Here is a 16,849-nt window from a genome sequence, read left to right on the forward strand (position 1 = left end):
GGGTCTCTATCTCCCTCTGTCTCTGCCCTTTCCCTGTTCTCTCTCTCTCTCTCTCTCTCTCTCAAAATAAATAAATGAACATAAAAAAGAAATCCAAGTTGATACCACAGCCACATACTTGACCCTTGCCATTCAGTGCACAAAAACAGAAGTCCAGAGGAGCTCACTTTGGCTATTAACTGTTCCAGTCCTAAAATGACTCACACCATATTTCTTTTTTTTCAACGTTTATTTTTTATTTTTTTTTTTTTTGGGACAGAGAGAGACAGAGCATGAACGGGGGAGGGGCAGAGAGAGAGGGAGGCACAGAATCGGAAACAGGCTCCAGGCTCCGAGCCATCAGCCCAGAGCCTGACGGGGGGCTCGAACTCAGGGACCGCGAGATCGTGACCTGGCTGAAGTCGGACGCTTAACCGACTACGCCACCCAGGCGCCCCTCACACCATATTTCTTAACATCTTATTGGTCAGAAGTAGCCACATGGCCCCCTACCACCATAAGGGGGCCACGAGGTGTAAATCCCATATGGTTTCCTAAAGGAAGAAAGTAAAAATATTTGTCAAATTGTGGTGATCCCATAATCAAAGGCAAGTGATGATAATGATTTGGACTAATGTAGTAAAAATGTATATGGACAAAACTAAATGGACAGATTGAAAGGATATACTTGAATGAATTCTCTTAGAGTCATCCTTTTTTTTCCTCATATTTTTAATTTAATCTCCAGTATAATTAACATACAGTGTAATTAGTTTCAGGTGTACAATATAGTGAGTCAGCAATTCCATACATCACCTGGTGCTCCTCCATCACAACAAATGCAATCCTTAATCCCCATCACCTATTTCACCTATCCTCCTCCCCTCCCCCACCTCCCCTCTGGTGACCATCAGTTTGTTTTTCGTAGTTGAGTCTGTTTCTTGGTTCCTCTCTTTTTTTCTTCGCCCATTTGTTTCTTAAATGCCACATATGTCTTTCTCTGACTTCGCTTAGCAAATGGCAAGATGCCATTCTCTTTTATGGCTGAATAATATCCAGGGTCAAAAATAGGCACCATTTCTGTGTTTTCCAATAAAGCACATGAGTACCTAACACAATATGTAAAGTGATAGGTAAATGCATATAAACATGATTTGATACCTGCTAATTGCTCTAGGAAATTCTAAGAAACCGTCATTATCTGTAACCTCTCCTGTTATACACACCTCTCATTGTGGTCAAGATACCCACAAATGAGACCTTGTTTGTGACCCACAAAACAAGTCACACCCAAGTCTCAAGGATGAAGACACTCTGGATGGCACTGCTTACACATGTGTTGCTCTGACTCACCTGCTGCTTGTGGGCATAGTTGCCTTGCACTTGCATTACAGGCTACATTGCTGATTGTTCCTTCACATTTTGTTTTTAAAGTATTTCTATTATTTTTTAACACAATATGGAATATAATTATGAATGTATATTCGTTTCTAGAGGAAACTTTTGAAGAAAACTTCAAGTTTAACTTTGATATTTAGCTTTTAAATCTGTCTTTAGTTATAATTTGTTATTTGAAAATATGTTTAATTGCAACATATAATCCCCTTTCAGTTTAAATTTTAATGGAACTGAAAATGGACTAGTATTTGGTTTCAGGTAATATACTTTGTATTATGAAACAGAGGTTAGTCAGTGCTTTGCCATGTATGAAGAGAAATGAGAGGGAAAAACAGTAAACATGAAAATATATACAAACGTTCTTCTTCCCAACAGCAAATTATATTTCCATAAGTCATAATGCTAACGTATTTGGGATACAGCAATGTAAATTTGCTAGAGGCAAAAGTATGGACTGAGGGTTAAAACCCACTCATAAAATGTAATCAATTCCAACTTTATGAATTCTTGTTAGAATAGCAAAGTTAGTATATGGCTATAACCCTATGTATTTTGTTTTCATCGTATCATATCTATTGTATGGTAAAATGTTCCTTTCTTCTCAATTCTAAGTGGAAACAGTTATTTTATTTCACACGGATTTCATAGAGATATATGAAAACACAGTTGAAAATTGCATTTGTGATCTCACACGATACATGCTGGTACCAAATAACTTTGAAAAGAAATAAAAATAATTTACATTGAGGATCTGTCATTTATGATAGATACCACCTTGAGGATTTTTGTTAATCCTTGACTTTGCAAATACCACCATAGTTAAGACTTTTAACCTGGATTTATATAGTTCTAGGCACTATCAGTAGACTTCAAGGAGACTGTAAAACTTCTGAAATTTTAGGCATGGTCCTTTTACATATGTGTCATGTGTATACTTTAGGAAATGAGGTTCATGACTCTTACCAAAGTCTCGAAGTATCATGACTCACTGTCAAATAAGAATGGCTGCTCCATTTGCTTCATATAATTCGTGAAGCTAATTACAGACTAATTGACTCTAGTGTCTAGATATTTTTTAGTATTTTACAGGTTTATTTTTACAAAAATGGAGGAAAAAACTTTTTAGCCCTTCACTAGGATTTCTGCATAAGTTAGGGCTGACTGAGGAATTCAGGTTGATTCAAGTGTTAATAGAAATCTCATACCTCATCTTTACCTGTGATTTCAGGTCCTTGCTTTTGTATTGTTTGCAGATGGTTAAAATGCAATCATTAATAATCATGGGGATAGATATAATCCATGTTGCAATGACAGAGACTTAAGTCTTAGAAAACATAGTCATATTGACTGATGCTCAGAAGTCTTGAGTCCGATCTCGTGTCTGACATAACTTCCAACAAATATAGATTTGGCTTTTTCATCCACTGGAGAAAAACACTTCTGTGATGCTTTTCTGCTCTAAAAGTGGGAGCCCACAATTAATAGTTTTATTCCCATCATTTATTCTTCAAATATTGAGTGCTTATAAGTCTAAGGCACTATGAAAGACATTAAAATGAAACTGACAGGTAGAGCCCCTACCCTCAAGATGTTGACTATCTAAGAGGACAGCAAAATGTTCATAATATTTTAAAGTGGTAAGTTTTGAAAGAAGGATATATATTTAATGTTTACAGTCAGTGTCATAAAGTGGTATTAGGACTACCAAATATATTCATTTATGTGACACATTTGCAGATGGTGACCTTCTGTATGATAATCTTGGTACATTTCCTTAGAAAATTCTGTTTTTCTGAAGTCTGTTTCTCCACGACTTTTTGTTCTTGAGATTTATGCTCCCGTGCAGTCTGGTCCTGAGCTTCATTAGCACCTGATTTACCATGAGTGCAGATGGTTATTGGAAATAAAAAGTCAGCCATTTCCTATGATTAAATCTCTCCTGGGCTGCATCTCTCTCTTAGCTATTTCCTTACTATTGCATATGATTCATTTGCAAGCAGAACAGTGATTATTATATGATTGTTAAATCTAAAGTGGAAAGGAAAGTAGATTATTAGAAAAAGTCTAGTAGCTTATTAATATATATGATGTGCTACAATGAAATGATTTTACTGAAGTATTAGCGAGATGATAGATTTATGGATGATGAGAGAAAATTACTCTATTTTGATGATTGAATGTAACAAAAAGAATTTAGAATTTTTTTTTTCTTTCTTTTCTCTGTTTGCCTTTCTTTCAGGGGTTGCTTAAATCAGTAATCCCTCAAAATGCTTCTTCATCCTGGTCACTTGCCAGTCTTTGGGCAATAATAATATTGCGAGTCTAGTAGGCAAAGGAAGCGAACTCCAGGATTGTTAGTTAATTGCAGCCTATATTTTTTGAGCCGAGAGAAAAGCAAAACTTTGTTTCCAACAGAAATATTTCACTAGTTTTATCTGATTGGAAATAATCATTACTTTTTCACAGGACACTTTTATTTTGTGAAAACAGTAAAAGAGTTTGGAAATCTTTTCACTCTTTCAGAATTTTGCATATTCTCTATATTATACTGAATTAATAAAGTTGATTACCACATGTTACAAAGCCATAAAATATAAAGAAACTAGTTGATTTGCCTGGTTATTACTATATTTATTTGCCCTATCATATTCCTCTACTTCAAAGTAAACGTCTAAGTATTCAGTTGAAAGACAAATACAGCCACAGTCACTAGAACTCTTTTCTTTCACATCCATTTCCATTATTACATTTATTTAGGTTACCAAGTTTCAACTCTGAAGGCTTGAATATACAAGGATTCTGAATAAAATTTGAATATTGCTTTGGTGATTTTTTTGTTAAGTGCTTTGTTGTCATTTCATAAATGTTCATACAGCCAGTAATTGCATCAAAAGGAAATGCACAGACCGCAGAAATATAAATTTTGTATACACACTGCTACTAACAGTATTCTTCATAAGACACATAAACTATACAGCTAAATATGTGCCCCTACTATGCTCGTACAATCTCATAGTGAGCTAACTTTGTATCTCTTCTAGGATCTTTGACCTTTTTTCAAGAAGTTTTAGGTACCTGCTTTCTACCACCGGGCCTTTGTGCCAGAAATGTGCTGCCCTCCCACTAATTGTAACTTCTCATGAAGTATCTTTGCTTTTCTTTCTTTCTCATATTACCACAGCAATTTCACAGTAGTTGTGTATTTGAGAATTCCTATCTTCCTCACTACACTGCAAGGTAGAGGCAGAGCTATGGAAAGCTTTACTAGCTTTTGTAATGTGCTTAGCACATTATGAGATAGGTAACGTTTTTGTATCTTTTTTCCCATTTCTAGTTAGCAGCACACTAAACTCAATGGGTTAAAACAAGAGTAATTTATTATTTCTCATACTTCTGTGGGTTGGATAGGCAGCTCTTCAGCTTCGGGAAACCAATGGATAAGCAGGGTTCAGCTCGTATATTAGAGCTTCATCTTCACATCATTTTCTTTCCTGGGCTTCTTCTCAACATGGAGTCCATGGCACAGAGCTCCAAGAGGGGGAAAGTGGCATTTACAACTTGCACAGTGTTCCTTCTGCCACATTCAGTTGGTCAAAGTAATTCCCTAAGGCTAGTGACCCACAGATTCAAGGTGGTGGAGAAAGAGATTGACCTCTGGAAGGGAAAAGTGACATAGTCTCACTGCATAGGGGCTTACATGCAGGACCAGAAAGAATTTGTGGACATTAAATAATACCATTAGTTATTCAATTGTAATCAAATTTTGAAGTCCAGGAATTGGCTGATTAAAATGTGTATATTTTGTTATATATTGTTTGGGATCTTATTTTATACATATTCTGTTCTAAGAATGAAAAGAGATGGAGAGAGTGGTTTATTAATTCTAAGGGGTCATAGGCAAACTAATCTCACATTTAGATACTTAATGGCTGTAAGCAATATGAGAGTAGAAACTTTATTTAATCATTGATGACTTTTTAGCAGCTACAACAGTACTTGGCACATAAGAGATTTTTAATACAGCTTTGTTGAATGAATGACTAAACACAACTAATGGACATTTATTTGGTCTTTTCTTTCATGTTCCTAAAGAAGTTGCTTTTTGTTTTCATCCATCTCAAACGATTGGGTTCTAAATTTTTAGAGAAATAGTTGAATGGGAAATAGAGTTCTTACTCACATATGTGATTTCATGAATTTATAATAATTAACTCTGGCAAGATTCAGTGACACTAAAGCATTTTATATAATTATGAAAAATCTTATGATAATTTTATGAATATTTGACCATTCACTAAAGAGTGCCTCCAAGAAATTTTCTTTTCATATTGATTGATACAAAATGACAATGAGATATTCTCTCTAATCTGTATAATCTGTTCAGACTAGGAAACATCTCTAAATTAGTCATTAACCTAAATGAGTGACTATAAATATCCAATAATATTCAGTATGTAATGATTTCAACACTATATCTGGGTTCACACTGTAGTACTACTTGTGTGGACAAAGTATATCATTTGGCTCGGCCTCGATTGAAGTATGCAGGCGACTTTTTATTTAAATTCTGGAAATAGTGGAACATGTGCCTAAGTACTTTAATATAGCAAAAAATGGTGATTTTTTATTTGTTTATGGTAATGTAAGTTGAAAATAGTTTTATCTTATAAAATATTTCCAACTGGATTTCATCTTCATTTATTATACATTTATATGGGTATGATTTCAAATACAAGGAAACGGTATATAGACTAGGCATATTTTTAAAATAAAACAGTAGATGATACAAGAGAGAAAAAGAGGAAAAATGTTTCTTTCACATCTGTCTTAGAATTATCTAACATGTACTTGAATATACCAGCACAATGATTAATCCCCCAACTGTAATGTCTCCTTCTGTCAATTAGTTTATATACGAGTCAGCCTGAATATTTTATATAAATTAGAGCATATTTACTATCAACAAAAACAGATCATGATATTTCAGGGAGTCATCTGGGTCCCTTAAGATATGAATCAGTGACAAAAAATGTAATCTAAATAAGAATGGATTTACTGACTCACATGTTAGACTGTATAATTCTTCAATTTGATTAAAAATACCAATATTTTCAATATAATTCTAGTATCTGATTCCTGTCCATATCATTTTTATATACAACAATTAATGTGTTTGTAAAACCACTCCTCTGTAACATTGGAAAAAAGAGAGTTATCCCATTCTTCAGTTGTAGTGTGAGCAGAGTTTTAAGGTAAACCACATTTTCAAAATGCAAAGTTGTGCTTCTTGTTGCAGAATTGGAAAGGGCTTCTAGTGTGTGAAGAAAAACCAAAGGTAAAAAACACTTAACTAATTTTCAGAGAATAGAAACAAGTTTTATTAGAAGTATTTTTTTACAGTGGTGACACTGTGGCAGTCTTCACAAATAAAGGTAAGGGAAATAATGTGTGAAGGTGCTAGAGAGGTGTAATTTTTTTTTTCATTATTTTTGCAAGTTTTACAAAAGAGAGCATCTAAAAATTGGTCAAGAGAAACATTAAAATGCAGCAAGGTATAATATGTTCTAATAAACAGAATTCCTAATTTAAAATTATTCTGTAATACTGAGGGTAGTCATAGAGGATTTAATTAGCCTTTCAGTGATGGAAAGTAAATGTGTTTTACGAAAATATTTGCATAATATCTTTTTTCTCGTGTTGAACTCCTTATGTTGTATTAGAAACTGCTTCATGTACTGATTTCAGATGTCATTCATATTTTAATATGCAAAGCAAATGTCATTAAACAGAGTTACTCAGTTTAATGTGAAGTCCTTCATGTAGTTCTTAACTGTACAAAGTTATCAATCAATTTATATTCTGGTTAGAAAGAGTTGCCCACAAGGCAGGACAGAAAAAAACAGGAGCTGTGTTTACTTTAAGTTTAGTGAAACTATCTTATTTAATTAACATCCCTGAAACTAAGTAGGTATTTTTTAAGTATCTGTTGAACTATATTAACACTGTGTTCTTATAACTGGTGCTTAAATAATTGACTGGTTTAGAATATTCGGTAAAAGAAAATACGGCAGACAAAAAGGGTGACAGAGACAGAGAGACAGAAAAAGAGAAGAGGAGGAAGGGAAGTCAAATGGTGAATGTCAGAAACAGAGGTGTGGCAGGCAATTCTTTCCCTAACTAGCTCAACACACTCAATTCATATTATCCAGCTGGTTGTCCCTGCTGCCACTAACGGCCATTTGGTCTTCCTAGGAGTACTTCCAGCGGGCAATATTGTAAGTGTGTAATTATAGTCTCATCATCATTTTGGTAAATGCAAAAACATAATTGTATCATGGTCCTCAGAAGTGATCAGGCTCTTACTCATTTGCTTAAGTTTACCAAGTAATAAAATTTATATACCACTTAAAATAGAGGGAAGGAGGTGGTAATTCCTTTCTAGGGATTGGAATACAATTCTTTCATTCAAGACACCATATCCATGGTATCACAATCCACGAAAACCATATTAACTCCCAGACTGCTTGATAATCATGGAATTAGAGCAAGGGAAAAGGGAGGGTTTGAGGAGCTGTGTTAGAGGGAAAACGTGACCAATTTCCTTCCTTAAGTAAGTCTTGCAATTCCCTTTTACTGTGCACATGCCTACAGCATCCCGTAAACCTTTAACACTTACAATTAATATGAAATAATTTAATGTAGTTCCCTGAATAGGTATTAAGTGTTGCACAAGCAGAGACTTCTTTTATTCTATGTACAAATGTAATCCCAATGTGTGTTGTAGTACCTGTCTCCATGAGGTGTACAGAATATTGAATAATTTCTGTCCCACCAGAGAAGAGCAGTCTAGTTTCCTTTGGTGTCCAGAGTTATGCATGGAGACCTGCTAATTCTCACATTTGTAGTGCCTTCCTCTTTTTTTGTTTTTAAATACAGTGAAGGCATGTTCACGTAGTAGTCACTTTCTAGTTATGAATAAAATAATCCATTTAAATAAATTATAACTTTCTTTTATAAAGAGGCATACAGAGCTTAATTACATTTTCACCATCCATTTTGGCTTGTCTCGACATATTCCTGTTTATCTTAGTGGGAAATACTATCTCTACCTTAAATATTTCTGCAGATGATCTCAGACATCATGGTGTATTTCATCAATTCACGTTTCACTAGGTGACTCTGTTCCTAAGTTATTGGATATATAGGAAGGTAATTTGATATATGGGAAGTTTCTGGATATGGGTGATGGTAAGAAGTATGAATTTACTAGCTGCTTAGTAGTCATTACAGACTTCATTGACTATAAGCAACAGATGCAAATTAGAGATACTTCAAAAAGGGATGTTTTACGAATTTTCTTACAAGATTGTTTCAAATATATATACATGGAAATAATTCTTAGAAAATTCAGGGGGATAGCAAGTCATGACAAAAGTAAGTGTAGTTATATTGGCATGTCTAGTCAAAATATAAGCACAAGTAATTATGTTGAATAGAAATACTCCACCTTAACTCCTTTCTTTGTTACCACTGAGTTTCACATCTAGAAAACTTGTATGACAAATAAATCACCTCATTTAGATTTTCTAAATATCTCATTCATAATAATATATGTGAACATTTTCTTAAAAACTATAATGAGCAGTGTGTCAGCTGCTGGTAACAGAATACACAAAATAAATAAAATTTTATTTATAAATATCCCATGAATAGAAATCCAAAGACAGACTGTTTCACAGTTGGCTGATAAGGCAGGGATCTGGGTTAGCATCTAGGTTTCCCATGCCTTTTCCTTCATAGTGGCAAGATGGCCGCTCCATCTCCAATTATAATCTTACATGACAACATGCAAAAACAGGAAAGGAGGGGCAGAGCTTTCATTTTGCATGTGTCTCTTTACCAGAGAGGAAAATCTTTCATAGAAACCCACAGTATACTCCCATCAGGTCCCATCGGTCAGCTCTAGATTACATTGTTATCTTTAGTTGGCTTATTTCAGGAGAGGGGAATAGAAGTTCTTTTAAAATAGAAATATGAACAAAGGAGTCATCTAATGATGACCTATATGACCTATAACATTTCCCTTTTGGCTTAGGGAGAAGTTTCAGGTGATGCTGCATTCATTATTACATTTAATGAGAGACAGTATGGGAAAAAAGCTAGAATTTCTTGAGTTAGGTTATGCTCCTTCCCATGTGATGTTAGGAGAATGAGTTTGCAGCCTCATTGGGTTCACCTGTGACAGTGTCTTGCTCAATAACAGCAGCAATTATTGCTATCACAATTTTGTTTCATCTTTCAAACAGTTTTCGTAGGGAAGCTTTCATGATTGTGAAATACTTAATAGTAAAGATCTAATTATTATGGGAAGATACTCAATTGTAAGCATGCCTGGACATCATTTATACATTTTATAGGTTTAGTTTTACATTTCATATAACTATTAATTTATCACTGCTCTTGGGACCTTACCATGTAGATACTTCTTTACCATGGACTTGGCAATGTGGCATCACTACTGCTTTTATACTTTTCCATTCTCACTGTCCTAATTATTTCTAATAAAAAGTAGAGAAAACATTTAAGAAAGAAATGGTTGATTCGCATTTACAGTAGAAAGTTCTTATATACAAAAACACTCATATATAACCACATATTCTTTTTCTTTTATAAAGAGAATTTAAAAAAATAATTGAAAAATCATACTGAAACTTTTTGATCTTTGGATGCATCCTTTTGTAGGGGAAATTTCTTTACTCATGTCAGAGCAGTTCAGGTTAAAAATTGTACTTTTAGAATATCCATCTTTTTTTACACACTAAGACAGAACATTGTGTGATTCTGTCTGAAGTTTCTGTAGCTTGTTTCATTGTCTCCTGGGTACTTACCATGCATATCTTATGAATGAGCATTAGATACAAGCACTTTTATATGTCATTAAAAAGAATTATATCGTACCTATTGTTTGGAGATATGAAAAATGTTTGCTCTCTTTGGTGTGAATATAAAATATCCCCACTATGGTCATTACAGCTGTGTTTCTTCCTTATGAAATAATATTATCAACATTATTCACTTGCTGTGAAAGGATTATAAATTACTAGTTACAAAACAACAACATGGGTTTCAGGGTATCAGTAAAATGTGTAGTATTTGACAATACAGAATATAGGGTCCCTTCTGCCACTAGTACGTTCCTGTGGGTAGTAATTGCCATAAAACTATAGTTTCAAATTTCTGTAAGCAAACGTATAACCCTTTGTGCACTTCAGTGTTTAATACTGTGATTTTTATAAACTGGAGTAAGAGTTCCCATTCATTCCCAAATCTCAAACTTTAAGCAGCCTTTTTCATAACCATTTATTCTTGTATTTACAGTTGCCAGTCAAAAGAAAAAATTAAATTGCAAGTCTCATTTGGTTGGGTATAGACTTCATTCTTAACAAATGCCTGCTACTGTAGGTAGTCCGTACAGATGACAGTTTGCAGATGTCAAGAGGTGACAGCCTAAGCTACAAGTGTCCCCAGCCTTGCCCCCTTATGTTAACCTATGGTTGCTGCACTGTCAAGGCCCCCGCTGCCCTGCCCGCTCTGTTTGCTGCCCCTCCCCCTGTAGAAGCTTCTCCTGCCTGGGGCTGCAGCTCTTAGATGCTGCTGGTCTGCCCAGGAATCAGGTCCCACCATGGCATTACCACTTGGCTTGTGTATTTTTACCTCACTAAGTTTGGTAAGAAGCGAGTAACCCTATAACCAGTGTTTAGTGTCATGGCTTTTGATACTGAAAGATAAATAAAACTGAATTGATTGTATGACATAAATGCACCTCTTGAAACACTTACCCTATTGCTGTGAGCCAAGAGTGCTGCCTGCATCTTTTAACACTGATACTGTTAGCCAAGTTCAAAATTCCTGCTGTGTTCCTAGCATGTTCTGTAGAGTTGTGAGACTGAATCTTATCATTAAAGTTAGTGAATTGTTAGAAACATTGTTCTTCGTGAGAAAATGATTTTCAAGCCAGAACTGAAATAACTGTTGAAATACTTTCATAACAGGACAAAAGTGAAAGAAAGCTAGTGAAAAAAAATGAGATTTTGAAACATCCCTAATGGATAGAAAAACATACTGGTTTTAAATCCTTTCTAACTAAGCTACTTAAGGCATTGTTTTTACTTTCATATTGAAAAGCAATGATCAGAAGAGTTTTATTTTCTTATCTCATGAGCATGTTATCCATAAAATATAGATAGAATTGCTTAGTTAAGGATGCTTGAAAAGGGGAGTCAAGTGTCTAATAGAAGGCTTTTCAGATGTTTGCATAGTAAGTAGTAATATCTTAATAATTTTATATATATTTATAATAGAATAAAAAAGAAAGACATCTGTGAGAAAAAAAAGCTGACCCTTAATTTTAAGAGTGATTTCACTGAATTAACAACTCTCTGTGTTTATGACTTCTGAGCTTTCTACATAAGATAAATGAACCAGTTTGACCCTTCTCTTTATGTTTCAACTTCATTAGAAATGATCTTAATATCTAATTAGGCTCTTTGTTATTCTTTGTGGGAAATGCACTAGCAATTCATGTTCCGTTTGTTTGTTTTATGTTTGCTGCATTTACAATACGTAGCAGACAAAAGCCAAATCAAAAAACATGTATACCAGGAAGAAAAAAAATCCAAGGAAAGTATATTGAAATTAAATGACCTGTTTGTAAGTTCCGAACTTGGAGAACAAAATATTACCTACATTTTATAATGACAGGTATGATTCTTTGCTTGAACAAAATATCTGGTAGTTTACATTTCCCTGAGGATATGTAAAAAAGACAAAGTGGCCATTGGGAAGAAAATCTTGACAAATGTGAGCTCATTTTTAAAAGCTTTTACCTGAACATCTGGTAGCCACGCACGTTAAATATTAAACCAAAACCTGTAGACTTACAATTAAATTCATTGAAATAGGATTTAATATATTAATGAATTAGAATTATGATAATATGGGTCACTTTTTGTAGGACACTCGTCATCATACCTGGAGTCACAAAACCTGTCTAAGAATACAATAAATTTGAGTTTGGTGTGATGTTTCACAGTGTGTTAAATGTCCAGTTACCTTATTATTCTTAAAGTCCAAAGCTACATGTTTTCTCTGGCAAATTTGAGTTTGAATTATTTGGATCATTTTCTAATGTTAGCCGTAAAAGTAAATAGCATACATGCTTAAATGTGCTTTTTTGCATTTCTACAACCTAAAGACCAGTTTGGTTGAAAAAATAAAATTTAACAGCTTTTAATTTGTCATGTGGAATCTGATTCTATGTGTTTTTTATTACCTCCATATATTTATCTAAGTGAAACATAAAATGGTTGTAATAATGGAGAATTTAAAGCAGCTTTTGCACATGAGCAGTAATGCTAACTAATATGGGGAATAAAAACTGAATGTAAATTCTCAGAGTTTCTTTTTTTGCGGGATGTATTTCCTAAAGTTGGTATATTTTGGTTAGCTGATACAAGCCCTCCATCATCCTAATTAAGCTATGAAGAGTTTTGATGGACAGAATGGGAAAAAAAGTAGTGAGTAACCATTGATAAAGAATATAAGCAGTCTCATGTATGTGTATGTATGTGTGTGTATGTGTGTACAGCTATATATATTTAATTTTCAAACTACCATGCAATATACATTAGATCACAGAACCTGTCATAATATAAACACACATCCTTCTTTTGCTGGAGTAATGTTCTGGTATTTCTACATGTATATCCAGAAATAATAACCTTGGTATGACAGAAATCTATATAATCTAATATCATGAGTTCCTACTGATACTACTTAATTTACGCCCCTTATATTGAGCCTCTTTTCTCCCTTTCCCTTGCCACTCAGTTTAGCCCTTCATTTATATTTCATTTGTACTATTCCGATAGCCACATTTCTGTTCACATGACTAGCATTTCAGCATTTTAGCCCCCTTATTCATTTCGGCTAAACTTACTGCTCATAAACCAGAGCTGGCCATGTCACTCAACTGGTAATAAAGTTCTGTCAGCATCCTATTAATCTAGAATGTCAACTCCAAACCTCCTAGCTTGACATATATGTTCTGAAACAGACCTTTGTTAGCCCCTACCCTGTATTCTCTTAAGTCATTCTGCATACCTAAACTGCCCAGAACTTGTTTTTCTTCCTTGTTTGCCACCTTCTAGTGACCTATTAAAGTGTCGCCTTATCTTCTGAAGCTCTCTGGCCTCTCCCAGGAATAAGCGGTTGACTCACTGAAATGTTTCCCCATAACATTTTGTTCATATATTGTATAAAGAATTAACTTTTTAATCATTTCATATGTCTATAATCTTACAACATTCTGCGCTCCTTGGAAACAAAGCATTGTGTTCATATTTATATATTTACAACTTAACACAGTAGCATATGGAAGTTAATGTCCTTACTGAATATTTGTTGAATGAATGAATGGATGAATAAATGAGTCCAAGAAGGTCTGGATAAAATGCTAACACAAGTGTTATTAGAAAACTTGCTGAACATAGAGAGACAGTTCCAAAACGTCATAAAACATCTACTTGTTATTATCCTAAGATTGTCTTGAAACTACTGCATAAAATCATTATTTCCCTCTCAGTTTATTGAATGCCATGTTTTCATCAGAATGATGAATCAATAGGAAAATATTTTTAATTTGTGTAACTTCAGCCATTGTGTAAATTTGTAAACTTACATATATTGAATGAAGTAGATGTTTACATTAATTTAATATAAATTTGCCTGTAGGCTCAGGCCCACAGATCTTGGTGTTAAACCTATTCTATCTAATTAGCTATCATCTCTTTCTAACTACTCACATATATGAAGTCAGGCTATAACTCGAGGAAAATATTCTCCAAAAAAGAGTAAGGATTCATGGTACTAGAATCCTAGGCATAGGACACTTTCAGATTACTGGCCTGAATATGGTGATTGATACAACAAGAGCTAGTGAAAACTTTGTAAGTAAATAAGTCCTTGTATGAGGCTATTATTGGACATGTCTAGATAGATGAAATTAGTTTTATAATTCCTAATTTCATATTAGAGAACTCTATTCAACACAGCGTAATAATAAACGTTGTATTAGGCTCCATGTAATTTTCCATAACTGATCATAGGGCTGAATTAAGTAAGGTCCTTGCCAAATGTATTTTTAATTGTTGAAATGTTTTACCTTCTAATGTGAAAAGCACATATCAATATTTATAAGCCAAAAAGAGTAATTTGTTATGAGAGATATATTTGAATATGGCAAAAATTTTTGTTTTGCCTTTATGTGCAAAAATGTATCTTATTTTACCTGCTTTTCTTCTAATTGAGGGCATAATACCTTGTTAAAATACGTGTAATTAAAAATTGCGGTTTTTTTTCATGAGAATGAACTGTTAAATTCAATATCGGGTAATACACTATTACCTAATGTAATTAAGTTACATTAAATGATCATAAATTTATTTACCTGGCACAAAGAAAGATAGGGTTACTGGATCATGGGAGAAAATAAATTTTGAGCATCTTACTTCCAGATTATATACTAATATATTTTAAACTATATTTTTTGCAACTTTTGTTATACTGATAAAATACTACTACTTCTTTTGCTCTTCCATATGGTATCATAGTTTTTCACTACTATTCACAGAAAAGAGGCTACTGTCTGAAAAAAATAATGGCTATCCCAAAGTTACTAAATTTTATCTTTATGGATAACCACTATTTTTTTTCTTTTCAATATGCTATTCAATCATGTCAATCTCTGAGGAATACCTAGCCATCTAGAAATATTTAGCATTGTTAGCTTAGTCTCATTTTTCTCATAAAAAGCTCCAATTGTTTTTTTCCCTTTATGATTATAGAGTTGCTGGTCTAAATCAAGTTGTCTCTGAACAAGCTAAGAATTATAAGCGCTAAAATCATATTTTAAAACCTGAGCAACCAATATATATAAAAGTCAAAGATATACTTGTATCTATCAGATCAACATATTCTTCTAATTCCCTCAGAGGCAATCATATAATTTGACACCAACATTTAAGCTTTGAAAATTATGTGACCATCTATTATATTATAGATGGTATATGTCCTCAAACCTTTTTTATGACTTATAATACAAGAAAGGACTGCTCAATTAAAAAAAAAATCCCTTCTGTTATTGATAATTGCCTAAGCTGCTTCTTCCTTTCCTTTTTCAGAATGAAGAACAAATTTTGGTATTTTGAGTTTGGCACATCTGAAACTTTCTCAGCCACCTGCAAGAAGCTACATGAATCTGTAGAAATAGAAGTAAGAAACATGAATTATATTTTATAATACAATGAAATGGCTTGAGTTTGGTTACTAATGTTTGTGACAGTCCATGTGAGGAGTTATACTTTGAGCAATCCATATAACTTTAACCCACAATCCTAAAATTTCATTTCTGTCACTCATTGCGATTCCAACACTATCTGAATTATTAGTATAAAGTTAAGTTTTGAGTATGAGTTGTTTTAATACACTATAAAAGGATAAGAGGTAGGACCCAACTTTAGAAATCAATGGAGAAGTTGCTAGGCATAGTGTGGTTAGAAAGATGTAAAATGAAGGAAAGTACTTGAAAAGAAAGGAAAAAAGTTGCAAGATACATTAAAGAATACTTTATTTTCAGGTCTCAATATCTTACAATCTTTAAAACACAGTTAACTAAAATTGTACTTGATTTTGTGAATAAAACTTAAAATATATACTTTTCCATTCCATTCCCATTCATTAACTAGATTTTTCTCGGTTCCTGAGGTTGCCATTTCCCCATTACATTTATAGGAAGCAGAAAAACCAAAAAAGAGAGCAAAGATAGCAAGACAGACAAACTTTGAAAAGATTTGGAGCAAATAGGTCCTCCAAAAGAATATAGCTACTGTGGGACTAAAATTTTTGGAGATGGGTTATAATATAAAATGACTTAGTTTTGTTGAGAGATTTTAGGGGGTTAAGAAAAAGGAAAAGTTATATTTTGTTGAGTGGTAAAGACAAACCAAAGGAACATAATTATGAAACAAGAACATCTGATGACTAGCTGATATGAATTGTGAAATATTGGCTTTAGCACTTTTTATTTTAAAAATGAATGTATAACTTACCTACTAAGACCTAATCATTAGTGGTATATATTCAGGTAATGAGTTTGATAAACAAAATTAGTTATGCATCCATTGGATCATAATGGTCTGCCTAAGTTCTTCATTATTCTAGCTTTCTCGTTTACTGTTAATGATTGTGACAGCAAAAGTGGTCCTATTTCAGAATGTAACCTTTTTGGGGTTTTTTGGCGGATAAATTCAAGTATTAGAAGTAGAATTGGTGATCATGGAATGGAAAATACCCTCCGTGACCGAATCAGATCATAACCCTGAAAAAGAATATAATCCCAAAAGATGAAGGATTT

The 16,849-nt window shown here is 33.6% G+C and overlaps 1 protein-coding gene across 10 annotated transcripts in view; it reads left to right on the forward strand.

Moving 5' to 3' along the window:
- DGKB (diacylglycerol kinase beta) overlaps positions 1-16,849 on the forward strand; it is a 750,184-nt gene that overhangs the window by 527,689 nt on the left and 205,646 nt on the right. For all 10 annotated transcript variants that reach the window (XM_040472539.1, XM_040472542.1, XM_040472540.1 and 7 more), the window contains one exon: positions 15,618-15,708. In XM_040472539.1, coding sequence (XP_040328473.1) covers positions 15,618-15,708 — 91 coding nt within the window. The remainder of the gene's footprint in view (positions 1-15,617; positions 15,709-16,849) is intronic.

The sequence above is a fragment of the Herpailurus yagouaroundi genome, unplaced genomic scaffold (assembly GCF_014898765.1).
Source record: "Herpailurus yagouaroundi ecotype Mexico unplaced genomic scaffold, PumYag 100, whole genome shotgun sequence".
Classification (NCBI taxonomy): domain Eukaryota; kingdom Metazoa; phylum Chordata; class Mammalia; order Carnivora; family Felidae; genus Herpailurus; species Herpailurus yagouaroundi.